General features: G+C 42.3%; 1 protein-coding gene across 1 annotated transcript in view; it reads right to left on the reverse strand.

The window, feature by feature from the left end:
• Positions 1–9,962: 9,962 nt before the first annotated feature.
• Positions 9,963–18,014, reverse strand: part of LOC116506705 (ephrin type-B receptor 5-like) — a 182,524-nt gene continuing 174,472 nt past the window's right edge. The window contains 2 exon segments of the mRNA XM_032214573.1: positions 9,963–11,919; positions 15,482–15,637. Coding sequence (XP_032070464.1) covers positions 11,811–11,919; positions 15,482–15,637 — 265 coding nt within the window. The 3' untranslated portion in view covers positions 9,963–11,810.

Below are 18,014 nucleotides of genomic sequence, written 5' to 3' on the forward strand. Positions count from 1 at the left end.
TTACCATTTAAATCCTACATATTTCACCAAACTCCTGAATAGACTGGCGAAACACAATATTTCATATGTACCAAATGAGAACAAGAAAGAATTTAGAGAAATAGTTGAGTTGCATTATACAACTAAAATACATTTTATCCTACTGATGCCAGTTATGATAGACATTGATCAAAGGGGAAAAGGCAAAATCAAGATGGGAGCAGGGGTGAAATCCAGCAGGTTGTGACAGGTTCTGGAGAACAGGTAGTGGAAATTTTGAGTAGTTCGGAGAACCGGCAAATACTACCTCTGGCTGGCCCCAGAGTGGGGTGGGAATGGGGATTTTGCAGTATCCTTCCCCTGCCATGCCAACCAAGTCACGCCAAAGAACCGGTAGTAAAACAAAATTGAATTTCACCACTGGATGGGAGATATTACTGCCCTGTATTTCTCCCTTCTTTGTGAGTGTATGCAGAAGTACACAGGCTGTAACCTCTGGTCATCCTGTGCTTTTTTACATTCCCATTGGAACATAATCATACTTGCACTGTCTAGTTCCACTTAGGAAGGGCAGCCTTCTCGGAAACAGCAACCATCTAGTGGAGCAAAGGCAGGGGAATTGTGACTCAGTGATACCATATCACTGTGAAGGCGAACCTATGGCAGGCGTGCCACAGCTATATTTGCCAGCACGGCAGCACTGAGCTCCAGTGTGCATGTGCGCTCCAGCCAGCTGATTTTTGGTTTTCTGGAGGGCCAGGGGAGGCCATTTTTGTCCTCTCCAGGCTCCAAAGCCTGGGGAACTTACGGTTGGCTCACTGGGCCTGTTTTTTGCCCTCCCCAGGCTCCGAAGACTTTCCTGAAGCCTGGGAGGGCGAAAACGGCTTCCTCTAGCCCTTCAGGAAAGTCTTCGGAACCTGGGGAGGGCACAAATTCCCCCCTGTGCAGGGGTTGCTTGCGCATGTGCAGGTGGGCACGCGTGGGCATGATAGTGCATGCACACTCGGTTTTGGGACACCTTTAGAAAAAAGTTAGCCATCACTGCCATATCACATGTGAGTTTTCTTCATCTTACTGGAGACAAGAAGTGCTGTGGTACTGCCCCTCCCCCCTTATGAAAATCATTTTCAACTTGTCAGCAGAAGAAAATGGACCATTGCTGCTTTGCACAAGCTAATTTGGCATTCTAAAAGCAACTTTTGCCTGCCTTTGAGGCTGATCTTTATGAGAAAGTCAAGGAATTATGTGAAGCAATCAAGCCCTTCTACCAAGCTGCATCACTACCAGACCTCATTTTTCTATTCTGTTGAATACAAGGCTGTGGATTTTGGTTTTATCTTCCTAAGTCTTGGTTGAATATAAATTCAGTTTTCACACTTTTCAATCCCTTCATTGTTTGTACTGCAAACTAATGTTAGAAGACATTGCAGTCCATTTCTACTACATAAGCAAAAGATTCCAATATGATAATCAAAGGCTGTAATAAAAGTTTACTTGACCTACCTATCAAATAATTTAATAAATTATATTTATTTGCCTTGGAAACAATGGTTGCTTTTATTGTTGTTTCATTCTTTTACCCTTGCATAAACTACGAAGTGTAAAACAGCAGGCCTCAAATTTTCAGGCTGTAGGCTGTCTGTACCTCTGTGTTGATGCACACTATAGGCTGGTCACTTAAGAAACAAGAGTACCTTGCCAATAGCAACTCAACAGCTCACCTTGGCAAACTGATGGGTCTCCTGGGAGCAATGGAGCCTGGATAAATGGACCATACAGCCATAGCCAAAATCTTTTATTCGAAGAACTTTCATAATGCCTGGGTAAAACCAGACTTGGAATATTGCATCCAATTTTGGTTGTTAAAAAGTTGTTGAGGCTCTAGAAAGACTGCAGAGAAGAGCAACACAGATTATTAGAGGACTGGAGGCTAAAACATACAAAGAATGTCTGGATATGTCTAGTTTAATGAAAAGAAGGATTAGGAGTAACATGAAGAAGAGGCGGTTAGTATAGTTTGAGTTTGAGTTTGAGTTTATTGGTCTTGTATGCCGCCCACTCCCGAAGGACTCCGGGCAGCTTACAATAAACAAGGGAAGGGGGTAAATATACAAAACAACACTTTAAAATACACAACAGTCACAGTTTCCGTGGGGCTGGATATTTCGAGAGCCCCCCGGCCTGCTGGAGCAGCCAGGACTTAATGGCTTTGCGGAAGGCCGGGAGGGTAGTAAGTATATTCTCCAAAGCACCTGAAAGCAGACCAAGAAGCAATTGATGGAAATTAATCAATGAGAGAACCAACCTAGAACTAAAGAGGATTTTCCTGACAGGTACAACAATTAATCGGTGGAATGACTTGCCTCCAGAAGTTGTAGGTGTTCCAACTGGATGTTTTTAGGAAGAGATTTGGACAGCCATTTTTCTGAAATGGTAAAAGATCTCCTGCTTGAACAGTGGGGTACGACTAGAAGACCTCAAAGGTCCCTTCTAATTCTTTTATTGCATTATTCCATTTACTCTCATTGCCTATTTTTGAAGCAGTGTTTGTCTATATGGATATGGGCATGGAAAGGTGAGGTTAGCAATAGTTTCTGTGGTGGCCTGCCTGCACACAGCCTCCTTATTGTTAGGTAAGTTTCCCGTTGGGAGACCGAGTACATTCAGCGAAGCATTGTGAGAGTTGTGTTGGAAAACACACAAACCAGCATACAGAGACACTGCAGTTTAAATAGGCTTTTACTCTCATGGAAATAGAGGTATCAGAGTCCATCAAACAGTCCAAGTCATACACGAGACAGTCAGTCATCAATGTCTTTCAGTTAAGGGATAATCCAAATAACATAGTCCATAATCATACAAACAGTCCGTCACTCAAAGTTTGCTAGCAGTTGCAAAACTTACAATAGCTCACGACATTTTCTAACAGCCAGCTTCCAAAAAACTCAGATCAGATCAGCCCAGCATCTAACAAACAGAGAGCTAACAGTCATTCTGGCTCCCTCTTATGGCCGATTGAGGAAATAGCAACCAATCACATTTTTACAGTATGATTTAAAGAAACAGGTACAGCACTGCTATATGATTTATATATTGCCAACCCAACCGTTAGATTATATTCCTAACACTTACCAAGCTTTCAGCATCCTTGGCTGGTATCTTATCCTCACTTGCATCACATGCAACTAGGTAGGGCTCTTGAATAGTCCTTCAGTTCCTAAAACTGACAGTTTGAATCAAAGGGAACAGTATGATTTCCTGAAACAAAGTAGCAGGGGGAGATGGGTTTTATGATTTCACAGGTGACCGCTCAGAAAACTGCAGTTACTGGTAACTAATCAATTCTTCCGTGATACGTGCACAAGGGAACTCTATTCTTGGCTTGATATAGAGGCAAGAATATGATATGAAACTCTTTTATCAGTAAGCTAGAAAAAAGTATTTTCCAATGAAGGAATAAAGGAGAAGGTGACCTCAAGCCATGTTTACCTCAGAGGAAACCCAGATTTGTCCTTTCACATGCAAGAGAAAAATTAATATTGCATGACTTTAAACTGATGTTTCCCCCCCCCCCCCCCCAAAAAAAAAAAAGCCCTCAAAGATTTCTATTAGTTACTGAGGAAATCCTTATAAAAATCTTATAAGAATTTAACATAAGACCTTGTGGGACCATGGGAACAATTTCTCCAGACAGAAAGGCAGAAGGAATCAAATTCTGGACGGAGGATTTGTCTCTGGGTAAGACAGTGGCTCATTCCATTAAAAAAAAAAGATTGGGACTATCCCAGCCTTATTACGGAAGGTTGTAATGGGCCATCACCCACAAAATAGTTCCCATTTGTAGGTGACCTTTCTGTATGGCTGAGCTGCTCAACAAGGAAGCTAACCGGTTGTTGAATTGAACTGCCGGAATGAAGATGGAGTGAAGATGGATGCTCCAGACCTAAAGATCTGAAAGAATGATGGACTTTTTGTCACTTTCTTTGTTTATATCCTAGACTAATCTGGACAGTCTAATCATGATGACAAATCTCAGAAGGTTCTTGTGGCTTGCAAGTTGAAAGATGTTCCCATATCAGTAGCATATGTGAAATGGAGCCCAAGGGACTATACAGCTAAGGACCTGATATCTGGAGGATGACAAAATGCCCTGATAAACAATTGAAAGGATTTTCTTTTTTTAAAAAAACAAGGTTTGGAAATTATTTAAAACAGTACGGAAAAAAAGAAAAGAAAAAGTGAAGTATTTGGATAAAGCAAAAGGACAAAGAGTTAAGGAATGAGCAAGTGTGACTGAAAAGTAATTCAAGGAGTTTCGTCTAAGCCATGTCGCATGTCCAGCCACAGTGTGTACATATAGTTTTAACTGCTCTATAGGCTTCCAAATGGAGCTTGTGCAGGCACCTAATTCCATGTCTGTAAATCACAGAGATTACAATGAAAAAACATTTAGGTATGTATGCATTTATGAACCATACATAGCTAAGCTTGTAACCCACCTTTCTCGTACTTAGATGTTCAAGAAAGTTTTTAAACATACTGTAAAACTTTATTCTCTGTTGAGGCTGGCAAATACAGATGGTCCTCTGTCCGGAGGTGCAGGCCATTGTGAATACAGCCATTTGATAAGATGATTGTTTGTATTGTTCTGCCACTTGTTCTGCAAACAAGCCCAATCAGAGAAATAGAAAGGAAATAGAAGATTGAGTGTATATTATGGTGACTCACTGCTTGATTGGGTTTTCACGCGATGGGACATTATTACCTGATCGAAGACTGGCCACATGAAAGACACTGTGGTGTGTGACTGTTTCTGAATCAGGAATTATGTCTTTGGTGAAGAAAAGAAAGGGAATGTCTCCCAGTTACTTTTTGGTAAACAGTAAAAGAATCACTACTCATATTTGAAAAAAGTTGCTGCTTCAGTACAATAAGCCGCAGATGTCAAATTCCCACATGCAGATCTCAGCTCCATATTTAGAACCAGAATGTCATGTTCCGGAGTTGAATAATCGTGTATCAAAACAATGTTCCCAGGAGTGTCCTGATTCCCACTGCTACGGCTATGATGTGGGAAATGATCAGCATGAATTGAACGGATGCCATCTCACAAGTATTATATATACATTCCCACTGCAATCTGGATTCTCTAGCTAGCACAAAGTACTCTGCAGTTGGGAGTAAATGTAACCTGCCAATAAAGGAGAATATTTGCAGCTCAGGGCTGAAATGAGGAGTCCTCAATGCTCTCTGAGCTTGTTTGTTTTTTGGCAGATGTTTCATTACCCAAACTAGGTAACATCATCAGTGCTAGATTTGTAAATGGCTGACAAACTGTACTGAATAAGTAGTCCTTAATGGTACTACATCTACATGGAAGGAAGGAAGCAGGAAAAATCAAAAGTACAAGTACAGATTAGGCAAAATCTGACTCAAAAACAGTAACTGTGAGAGCAGTGGTAGGTTTCAAAATTGTTTAGAACCTCTTCTGTAGGTGTGGCCTGCTTTGTGGGAATGGCTTGCTGGCCATGTGACTGGGTGGGAGTGGCTTGCTGGCCATGTGACTGGGTGGGAGTGGCTTGCCAGCCATGCGACTGGGTGGGCATGGCCAACTTATAAAATGTGGTGAAACTCACTTAACAATGCTCTTGCTTAGCAACCAAAATGTTGGCTCAGAAACTCTGGCATTTGAAGCACGTAAGTCTTAAAGCTGTCAAATTACAAGACCCTTGCACCCCTAACCTTTTAGAGAAAAAAACCCACTGGTGTTCAAACTTGACAGCTTTAAGACTTGTGGACTTCAACTCCCAGAATTCCCCCTCCAGTCATGTTGGCTCAGGAACTCTGGCATTGAAGTGTGCAAGTCTTAAAGCTGTCAAGTTACAAGACCCTTGCACCCCTAACCCTTTAGAAAAAAAAACCCAGGGGTGTTCAGCTTTAAGACTTGTGGACTTCAACTCCCAGAATTCCTCCTCTCGCTCTTCATCTTGATGATTTGCAGATGGGCGGGGGAAGGGAGATGGAATTGGTTCTAAACAGCACTGTAGATTTGTGGAACCTCTTCTATAGAAGAGGTTAGAACTGGCAGGAACCCACCCTTGTGTGAGAGGGACCTTGGAGTCTTAGTGGCTGATTACTTAAACATGAATCAGCAGTGTGCAGCAGCAGCCCAAAAAACTAATACAATCCTTGGTTGTATAAACAGAGGTACAGAATCAAAATCACATGAAGTATTAATACTGAATATGGCATCCAGTTTTGGTCATCACATTACAAAAAACATGTTGAGACTTTGGAAAAAATGCAAAGAGCAACTAAGATGATTAAAGGTCTGAAGACTAAAACATATGAAGAACAGTTGCAGGATTTGGATTTGGCCAATCTAGAGAAAAGAAGGACTGGGCAGTGAGGGGCATGATGGCAGTATTTCAGTATTTGAGAGGCTGCCACAAAGAGGAGGGGGGGAATTTGTTTTCCATAGCACTGGAGGGCAGGACAAGAAACAATGGATGGAAACTAATCAAGGAGAGAAGCAACCTGGAATTGAGGAGAAACTTCCTAATAGTGAGGACAATTAACCAGTGGAACAGCTTGCCTTCAGTCACTGTGGGTGCTTTGTCACTGGCGGTTTCTAAGAAGAGACTGGACAGTCACTTCTATGAAATAGTATAAGCTCTCCTGTTTGAGCACGGAGCTGGACTAGAAGACCCCAAGGTCCCTTCCAGCTTTATTCTGATTGATTGATGTCTCAAATGTAACCTGGCTTGAATAGCCAAGAATAGAGTTTTGCTGAGGATTGCAGTGGTCCATTCCATGGAAGCGGCTTTTAGACTGGCCCTGTTTCCATGAGAAGAGTGGGAGTATACTGGAATTCTTGGCAACACCACGCCATGTTCCCTTTCTTATTGCCCCACATGGCCTTTTTGCTGGGCCTCTCTTTTCTGTCGGAAGATTTAAGGTTCCTGTTTTGTGCTCAACTAATATGTAGAAGCAAGCATTTACTCCTTTCTTCCCCACTCCTATGAGAGCGATAAAATTAATATATTGTTACGGTACTGTTGGAAGAAATAGAAGATTCTGAGCCAATTCGTTGATTTTTTTTTAAAAAAAATATCTTTTGCCTTTCCTCATTCTTCCCCCCCCCCACTATCCTAAGCTTTAGCATTTACCATATTTTCCAGGATAAAACTCCCTCCCCTTCTACAAAAAAGCAAAGGTTGAGTGTTGAGATGATACTGTGACAAAGCTTTCTGCTTGCTATTCAACCCAATAGAGAACAGAATGCTTTGTTACGGTATTGTTCCAATTGCTTTCTTTGTAGAAGAGGAGGGAATCTTAGCATGGAGAATGAGGTAAATGGTAAAGCTTAGGATAAACCCTGAAAAAAAAATAAGGAAAGGCAAAGAGATTTTTTTTTAAAAAAAAATCACCATCTCAAAATCTTCCATTTTCTTCAACAGTATGCTAACAGCATATTAAGTTTTATGAGGTTATTGGGACAATAGTGGCTCCAAAATTGCTACTCAGTGGTATCTGTAGGGTGGAGGGCAACAAAAACCAGCAAAATGGTTGCCATGCAAGCACAGCTTTTTTTTTTTAATGACAAACTGACATGCTGGCAGACTAGTCAAGCAGTTTCAGGATCAGTTCTCTCAGAACCCAAAGGGACCTCATGTGTGTGTGGTGTGTGTGTGTGTGTGTGTGTGTGTGAGAGAGAGAGAGAGAGAGAGAGAGAGAGAGAGAGAGAGGGAGGTGGTTAGCTCAAAAACAGATTAACCCCTGCTTGGTTTCTCTTCTAGGAGTTCCTCGTCAATCAAGGGGGTCCGATTGTGAACCCTCAAGTGAACCTGGCTGAGGCCATCTTGGAGGCTTCAGGGTTGCCAGTACCTTGCTAACTATCGTAAATTGAAGTCTTGGTTAGGAAAATGTCCATCACAGTGATCGTGTCCAGTTTTCCCCACTGTAGGCAGCCTATGTTCCCTATTACCACTCCTCCCAAGCCAATGGATTTGTTGCCATTTTTAATGGCATATATTTAATGGCATACATAGAGAATGGAAATCACAGAGAATGGAAACCATCTTGAAGAAAAAAAAGTATGGCTGACAGTGTTAGACATTATAGCACAAATGTTTCAGGATGAAAGATTGGTAGAATAAAAATATAATCCTGAGGAAGAAATAATCATTTGCTTTGCACTGCTGTGTAACTTATATAGTCACAAATAAAACCCTTGCAAATCAATCAATGTTCTCTTAACTTCTTCACGGTGGGCTGCTACATTAACAATGTCATGTTATGACAGCTTACAAACATCACATATCTAAAATAGCAGGAGTCATCACTGAATATTTCTGTGCTTTGGGTTACTAAGGGATGATCCTGGCAACATTCACTGATTGTTTTCTCCCCAGGCTAACATAGCCTGTGTAGCACTGGGGGTGGGCGGTTGCTATCTAGTAACAAGTTCTGTGCAAGAGGTCAGTGGATCTTGGCTTGGGGAATGTGATCTTTATTAACGGATTAGGAGAGTTGGAAGGGATCTTGTAGGTCGGGGGGGGGGGTCAAACTTGATTTCATTGAGGGCTGCATCAACGTTGTTTGAACTTGGGGGGAGATGGGGTGGGCATGGCCAGCTACACATCACTCATATTGGGGGTTCCTGTGGGTGGCTCCCAAGCTCCATTTTCCCTGGCAGAGGCACTGCGGGGTGGTTCTTTGCTGTTTCCAGGGCGGCCCTGCAGGCCAGAACTAAGCACCCCATGGGCCGGATCCGGCCCCTGGACCTTGAGTTTGACACCCCTGTTGTAGGTCATTTAGTCCAATTCCCCCACCCAAGCTGGAGGCCATACACCGTTGTAATCAAGTCTTCTAAATAAATGCTAATTTCTTAATTCACAGCATCCTTTTTAGGTAATTAGTAATACAAATAAGGCAATAATTTTGTGCTGTATCTGTATCATTGCTTATCATATACATATATCCATACACACATGTATGTCGTGTGTGTATGTGTGTGTGTAGTGCACAAATAACCAAAATAAAAGTATTGCAGCACCAGACAGGTTTCATTTGTATTTGTGTGTCTGTCTGTGAAATTTCAGCACACCTAGCACTGGTTGAATTGTGGCTTCCATGTTTACAAATTGGCAGATTTCACAAAAAATTACTCTGGTGTCCCCATTAATAATGGCAAATATTGTTCTAACTAACATTTGTACACCCTATTGTTTCTTGCATTATCATTAAAGTTTTAGAATATAAACACATATTCTAAACATAAGTGGGCCAAGTTGGTGATGTCCATTTGCATAGCCAAGGGCTTTTCCATCTCTCCCCCCACCCCTGTCTTCCCACCTCACTCCTTTCATTTTTGTGGAGAGGTTAACTAGGAATCTGATGGAGTTCAAAAATAACCTCAAGGCCATTCCAGGAACAATTCAGCTAATCCACTCACATCACATGCAGCAATGCACTAACAAGCTGCTAAGTTGTCAGATGTGTCAGTGAATGTGTACAATTGATTCAAGAGAAACAGATGAATGTTTATGTGTGTGTGTGTGCGCACGCGCGCACACATATGCGTATGTGTGAGTGAGAAAGAAAGAAAGAGAGATTTCCTTTCTCAGATATAGTCTGTGTCTACCCTCGAGGGGCTTTTCTGCCAGAATGAGATTCAGTTCTAGAAAAATGCATCATGATCGATGGAGATTTAGTGTCCTGATGAATTAATGACTGCTCTGCTCCCATCCCAAATAGATCTGGGTTATCTTTATGGTCAGAGGCGATATGGCTTCACACCCACCTCACTGTGTTCTCAATGTATCTTATCTCCACGTGGACAAGATCCTCAATCGTTTTCTTGTGCAAACCATCTGCTCTTTTTCAACCTCCAGAAAATCAACGTAATCCCACATTCAAAGAAAGTCTTATCAACATATTTTTTGTAAAATGTTTTATTTCAGTTTCTGTGGTCTCCATATCCAGTTGAACATTGCAAAGAAGGACTTTTCATCTTCCTAGAGACAGACATACTGTACTGCTACCTACTCTTACTTCAACTAGGCTGTTGACATCCTATCAGAGGATCAACACAATCCACGGGTGGCCCAAAATGCTTCGGGTCCTAAGACTAAAACTCCAAATGCCCCCACCAAGCTCTTACCAATTACTATGGGGCCCAATACACAACAATATTATCCAGTGCAAATCCCATTCAAGTGAACTGCGGTACATCTAGACCAGGGGCTCAAGCTCAGTTCAGATGAGTTCTGCATGGGATTGGTTCATTAGCTTGAGGGCTTCACCCTTTCAAGCCTTCTCATGCCGTGATTCAAAAGTATCTAGGAAGTAAAAAATGAAGAGTATTGCGCCGTTAAACATAAATTTATTAAATATAAAAAGTACCGTGAAACAGAGCTACTTGCAAAACAGTGCTGCAAAACAGCTATTTCACTTTGGCTACTTAGCTGGCAGCATTTTTCATTAACTAGAACACCAATATTTGGTTTTTATTACTGCGCTGATATGCAATATTTCTTCATGATCATACCTAGGATGAAATAAAGTAGGAAAGCCATCCCATTAAGAGCTGTCCAATCCCTTCTTTCTTCTCTCTCCTTGCTGAAAGGGGACATTTTTCTTTTGGTCTCACCCTGCCCCACCATCTCTCCTCTCCTTTCCCCTCCTGTGGTCTTGCTTGCTTGTCCTCTGTCTTTCCCACGCTATGCCCATCAGGCAGAACTTGCAACAGGGCAGAGAGCTACAACCCTTCTCTCAACTGCCTTCTCCCTTCTCCACCAGGCCCAGCCTCCTGACCTCTTTTTCTGGCTATGCTTTGCTTCCTTGCTGCTCCCACCAGCAGAATTTAGCACCAACTCAGAAACAGCATCCACAATGCAATGTGAGAGCAACTAGGAGTGTCAGAAGGGCCGCACTGCTTGCAAGAGAGACTGTTCTATGCAACTTGGCCCACAAGGAGACCTTGTGAGGTCATCGGGCTGAAGTAGTTGCTGCCGGGCTGTTCTTCTCCTTGGAGCTCAGGGCTCTGGCCTTGCTGGGCTATGTCTTCAGCACCTACAAAGCATAGATTTTTTGCAGGACACAGAAAATGTTTTGGAGAGTGGTTGTTGTCCTCCCATCGGCCACAAGTTTGAGACCCTTGGTTTAGACTCTGTCCCATGGTTTGGATTTGTCCATCTCTGCCAACTTGAACAGCATCCAAAATGCACTACCTGATGAGACAGCAATCAGACTGTCTTGCTTTGTTTAACCAAAACTGCCTAAAAGAAAAAAAAATGGTGCCACTGCTCTTTGCACCAAATTCCACTAGCTGGACAAAAGCTTTCTAGGGGTCTCTTTTGGCAACTCAGTCTTTCAACACTATATTTAACTCAACCTTGCTTGCTCCAGCTTAAAACTTGCCGTTTACAGGCCGCTAGTCCAAAGTATAATCTTCTGAGGTGTCTGTTTCTGTTATGGGTTCAATCCCATGCACGTTGGCATTGAAATGGCGGTGAGTGCATTTCCAATTCCAAAGCTACGTTTTCAGCTCTACCCTGTGTTCTATCAACCCACCCCACCCCAAATATACAATACCACCCATCTCTAAATGACACAGGATTTGTAGTGTTTCAAGTTATAATAAAAAAATAAAGAAAAACAAGCAAAGAATCTCTATAAATTTTCTCTGGTTTGTGAAGTGGAGTGCAATGTTTCCTGTGTCCCCATCCATGCCTGAAATGGACTGCTCTGTCTCTCTTCGACAGCAAAAAAAATATGTTCATTTGATTCTCCAGGTGCTTTAAGGGGAACGGACTGTGCTCAGTTTGTCAGACCTCAACAGGTTCAAGCTGATTGAGGTGGACCCGCATGAGTTGGATGCTGTTGAGGATTTTCTTCTGATGACCAACTAGGCTGATGCCAATACGCTGGATATCTCTGCAAATGAAAAGAGAAGAAGATCTCAGCCAAGGCTTTGGCACTGTCTACACTTGCAAACTTATTCAAGCCAATGTAGCCTGGCAGAACGTTGGAACCGTTTTGCCATCTTCACCTCTTTCATGGGTAGGGATGCTTATTGCCTTCGAAGAGAATTTGGTGAGAGGTGAGTTGCTCCCGGCATTACTGCCGGTTTGGTGTATGTAAAAATTTTGCCCACACGTGCTTGCTTCGCTCGCACACACACCAGACAAAAATAGGTCTGCGCATGTGCAAAATGTTAAAAAAGAAAAAAAAAATTTGTGCAATTTTTTTTGTTCTGCACATTCGCAGAACCAAAAATCAAGATGGCGGCCCCATAGGAGAACCAGTTCAGGGGCGTGGCAGGCCTGGATCTCTGCCAGTTCCAGCGACCCAGGCCACCAAACCAGTAACGGTTCAGTCGAACCGGTCCAAATTGGTAGGAACCCACTTCTGGTACAGTCTTTTTCTTCTAAGAATGAATAATGGCTATTGTAGAAAAAAGGACTTCTATGGTATACCATGGATGGTTGGAAACTGTATATCACATGCTTTTTGGTGTGTTATCTTGGAGCATGCCATGATTTTGCTGCAGATCATAGAACAATGATGGCACTTTCCCCCAGAAAATATTTTTATTTATCTATCTTATCTATAGAGCTGTTTATTTTTCCCACAGTGGCTCTGGATGGCATACAAGCTAAAACAATGGGGAAAAAATTCATAAAAGCACCTACCAGCTAATTGCAAAATTTGTATCTCTTAATGCTTTTATGACACAAAACAGGCAAAATAAACCAAGATACTAAGGAGCCAAATATACTCTTAAATGAAATATTTCACTCCTCCTGAACTTTTTTTTTTTTAAAAACAATCTATTTCTGCCCCTCTGTGACATTATTGTGTCGTTCAGATGCCCACTGGGATTCTTAGCTGTTGAAGGAGAAAGGCAGGAGAAAGATGGCCCCAGTCCCAGAGAAAACTGTTAATCATGCTGGGTACAAAGTTTCTTATGTTTAGATTACTGCAACTTGTGCTAGATGGGGCTGTCTTTGAAAATGGCTGAAGGTACAACAGGGGTGCCATTTGGCTGCCCACCTGCTGCCCACTGAAAACTGGTACAGCAAAGGACATCTCAATTGCAGGGGCTATTTTGGTTGCCAGTCACCTTTTTGTGGCATGAATCTTCATTACTTTCAGAATCACCTAGTATGGGTGAAGTCTGCTTGCCTTCTAGTTTGTTGCCAAGCAGGCATCTGGCAAGTTTCCTTTCCCTGGGACGTCCTGGATTCTAGCATTGTCAGTCAAGTACTTCATTCTGAAATAGCTTGCACTCAGAACAGGTCCTTCCCTTTACTATTATCATTCATGACAACAATAAAAACTGCCTTTTACAGGGCCTTCTAAGTAAAGGGTGCCCTGTAGCAGATGGCAACACTTTAGGAGAGATTGGGAATTTGTTTAGTTAATGTTGTTGTTTGCAGGTGTTTGTATGGTTCGGTTGTGTTGTTTAAAGGATGTAAACTGCCCAGAATCTTTGAAGGAAGTGGCACACAGATGTATCTTATGTACAATATAATCCTCGCTGAACTCAAGAGATGATTCTGGATCAGAAAAAATCAGCTTCCTACATCATTTCACATTGTCGTCAAAACTTCAAACAATGTTTTACTGAAGTTTCCACCATATACATATGAATGTAAAATTAATAGTTAATTGGATGACTAGCAGATTGATACTTGCATGTACCTCTTTAAAAGAATGCAATACTTTTCACAGATTTATTGTGTGTGTGTGTGTGTGTGTGTGTGTGTGTGTGTGTGTACTCATTCATACATTTAAATGATGTAAAAAGGCCTGAGTATTTAAAGTCATCTAGGGCAGGGGTTTCAAACTGACAGCCTGGTGCCCAGATGCATCATGCAAGGGCCACACCCACCCCAGCTTCATGACGGGGAAAAACATCACTATATGTCATGTGATGGCAATGTGACACCACGGGTTTGACACCTGTGATCTAGGGCCATTTGCAGAAAAAAAAGTTGCATCTATAAACTTTTCAAAATGATTTAAAATGATTTTTAAACAATTTTTAAAATGATTCTATACACCTTTTAATTTTTGATTGGGAGCTGCCCTTAATTGTATGAAAGATAGTGGCTATATAAATATTTTAAATAAATAAATAAAAATATTGAGTAATGGTCACTATTGGAAGCTCTACAGCTTAATGCTGGCCAAGGAAATGCAAAAACATAGGGATGGGTCATGTGTGATCTTCTATATGTACCACAGTTCCCCAGAATCCTGGTCCTGCCTGAATTTATAAAATCACACATTCTAGCTTCACCGTTTCTTAGTGCTTACAATACAGCACATCAGAGCATGGCCTCACCAAATAACAGCACCTGGGCCAATCTTACCCAGGCTTGAAAAGTAAGTGAGATCATGATATTTGGATGGGAATTCAGGGCTTCAAAATAGACTAGATCAGTGATGGCGAACCTTTTTTGGCTCACCTGCCATAAGCTGGGGGAGCGCAGGGGGGTCGTGCGCGGGTGTGCCACACCCATAATGCAATGTGCGACTCCCCCAGCATGCATGCACACATGACAGGTGCTCCCCCTATTTTTGCATGCTTTTTTTGCCCTCCCCAGGCTCCAGAGGCTTTATAGGAGCCTGGGGAGAGCGAAAACAGTCTCCCCCACCCCTCTGGAGACTCCAGGAGCTTCCCAGAAGCCTTGGGAGTGCAAAAAACTGGCCCTACAGGCAAACCAGAAGATTAGGAATGGACTTCCGGTTTGCTCGTAGGGCTGGTTTAAGCCTCTGGAGCCTGGGGAGGGTGAAAAATGGCTTTTAAAAATGTTGAACTTGACTTGTGCACACTGGCCAGCTGACAGGGCAATCCATTGCGTATTCTGACAAATGACTCCACCTGCCACCTGTTCGCTATCCCGGGACTAGATTTTCTCAGCTTTAAATGTATTTATAATATATATTAAACTTTATAATTTTATAAACTTTTATAATATAATATTATAAATTTTAATATTAAAATAGACTGTTTTGTAGGCAAATTTACCTAATCTTGGCATCAGGCTCTAGATCAGGCTTTAGATTACAATCATGTCATTGATTGTGCTGACATTTGATAAATGACAAAGAAAACTACCTTGCCTATCATAGTATACTTTCTTGCCAAATATATGTTTTCCATTCCCCACACTTAGAGAGAAGCAATATCCAATTCTGCACACACGGTCCGTGTTGAAACACTTTTAGTGAGTAATAAATGTTCAGAAAGATATGATCTTTCTTTTGAGAAAGATGACTCATTTCTTCCTATTCACTTGAAGAAGAAATACCTCTCTATATTTCAAATCACACCTGACCTGGAGGACATTTTGACCCATACTCTTTTCAAATACAAATGATATACCATAATTGCAAAATCACAAAGAGTATGTAGCCATGAAAGCCAAACTTGCGCTTATCTGCAGACTCAATCGTACTGTCACATAATAGGAGATGCCGTTCTTACTCTAAAGTCATGCGTGAGATGACATCAAATGTAGTCAGGCCAGCTTGGTCAAAGTTATCCTTGTAACGTCCCATCTTAATGGCATCCAGCCATTCGTGGGCATTGGAGAGTGAAGGGAAGTCTGGGGGTGAGTTGCTCAGTAGATGTTGGGACGGCCTATAAAGAAGAAGAGAAGAGGGACACTTCAAGGAGCACAAGAACATACTGCGACATGCTCAGCATCAGAGATTCCAAATGCTGCAGGAGAAGTGGTGAAATACGTGACTTTTGAAACATGCAGAAGACACTATGGGGAACTGCCAACCTCAGTTCTGCCAGTTACACCTGCCAAGTAGCCCTGAGCAGGGGTGAAATTCAGCAGGTTCTGACAGACTCTGGAAAACTAGTAGCAGAAATTTTGAGTAGTTCGGAGAAAATGCCACTTCTGGCTGGCCCCAGATTGGGGTGGGAATGGAGATTTTGCAGTATCCTTCCCCTGCCATGCCCACCAAGCCATGCCCAAAGAACCAGGAGTAAAAAAAGTTGAATTTCACCACCGGCCTTAGGTCTTAGATGGATTTTATTTGTGCTTTCTACTGGTGCACCTGATACCTGAAGAGGTTTTCAATGGAATTTAAACCATGTTGCTAAAGGAGGCTCTTGTTATTCCTCTTCTAAAATACTATATGTTTTGCCTTTCTTCCTTTGGACAGAATTAAAGGCACCTTTATGCATTCAAAGTTGTTTTTTAAATTTTTTTTTTAAAAAGCTATGTACAACTAAGGATTCCTCTCTTCTTTCCCGGCTCTGGATGAAAGTTTGTAAGACCCATGGGAAAATGTCTCCATGCCAACAGGACGGACTTCCTTCCTCACTTCTGAATTCATCTAATCTTGGCTGCATCTTTCCCCTGGGAACTCCTCTTCGTTGACCCCAAGTTTTTAGTTGTATAAAACTGAGAAAAAACGCATGGGAACATAGGAATTTCTAAAGCATTATTATCAGCATTTTTGAGAAGGTTCCACCATCACCTCATTCCCACCAGAGGCAGACCTCTTTTTACCAATTTCATGTTTTCACCTTTGCTCATTAGATACTGTGATCAGTTGCAAGATCCACATCTTGCTCAATCCACAAGCCATTGCCTTCAAGAATTTTCCTAATTTAACTGCCCACCATACAGCTGTTCACTTAATAAGCATCTGAAATCAAGCATTCTATTAACAGAGCACAATAATAATCACCATCATGCTGCATAGTGGATTGAGAGTAGGATATAAGCCACAATACTCTTTTTTCACCGAACCGGAAGGAAAAAAATGCTTTAAAAAGCAGGGGGGGGGAAGCGCACACACCCCCCCCACACATATATAGGTTCTGGTTGCTTACAATCCTCAAAATCTTTATTTTGTGGTCTCCAAGACACTTCTTATCACAGTTGCTCAAAACTAGTAACAGCATTTCCTGACAATTTGTAGTGGGAAATATTCATAAATTGCAGTGTAAGAACTATTCAGAATAGCTTAGATTCCCAAACTCTTTCTAAAATCCAAGGAATTCTCCGCTTTCCGAAGGAAATCCTGGTCATGCCCTCATGATTAACTCATCCACCACCACTACTGCAAAACATTTCCCATCCTGACAAATGCATTTACTTCCGCCTTTAGTGGCCTTTTGCTATTGGTGTCCATGCATTTGATTCCCTCTACTAATTTTACCCCTTGCAAAGTATTTAACTACAGGGTGCTATGTAATAAGAGTTTGCATACTTTGTGTTGACTGTACATTTATAACTGGTATTAAGAACTTTTTGATTATTATTTTCTTTGTCCAGAGGAAGCATCAGATTCCAAATTAATACCTAGAACAGCGATGGTGAACCTTATTTGGCTCACGTGCCATAGGGGGGAGCGCAGGGGGATTGTGCGCGGGCGTGCTGCACCCGTAATGCAATGTGTGACCCCCCCAGTGCGCATGCGCACATGAGAGGCGTCCCCCCCATTTTTCCATGCTTTTTTGCCCTTCCCAGGCTCCAGAGGCTTTATAGGAGCCTGGGGAGGGCAAAAAGAGTCTCCCCCGCCCCCCCCCCCCGGAGGCCCTTCAGAGGCTTGAGGGACCTTCAGGAGGCCTCCAGAAGACTAAAAAGGACCCTAAGAGCAAACCGAAAGTGACTTCCGGTTTGCTCGTAGGATCGGTTTAAGCCCTCCGGAGGCTTCAGGGGAACCTCCTGAAGGTCCCTGAAGCCTCTGGAGGGCTTAAACCGACTCTATGAGCAAACTGGAAGTCCGTTCCCGAACTTCCAGTTTGCCCACAGGGCCAATTTTTTGCACTCTGGAGGCTTCAGGGAAGCTCCTGAAGCCTCGGGGGAAGGGCTCTTTTCACCCTCCCCAGGCTCCTATAAAGCCTCTGGAGCCTGGGGAGTGTTAGGTTTGAAGGAACAGATGAGGTGTGAGGCGGATGAGGTAAGCAAACAGCGATTTATTGAACAACAGCAACAGATAACTATGTACAGCAAATTCAGCACCTAGCCCTGCTTGACAGCTATTTATATGAA

Source organism: Thamnophis elegans, chromosome 3 (assembly GCF_009769535.1).
Source record: "Thamnophis elegans isolate rThaEle1 chromosome 3, rThaEle1.pri, whole genome shotgun sequence".
Lineage (NCBI taxonomy): Eukaryota > Metazoa > Chordata > Lepidosauria > Squamata > Colubridae > Thamnophis > Thamnophis elegans.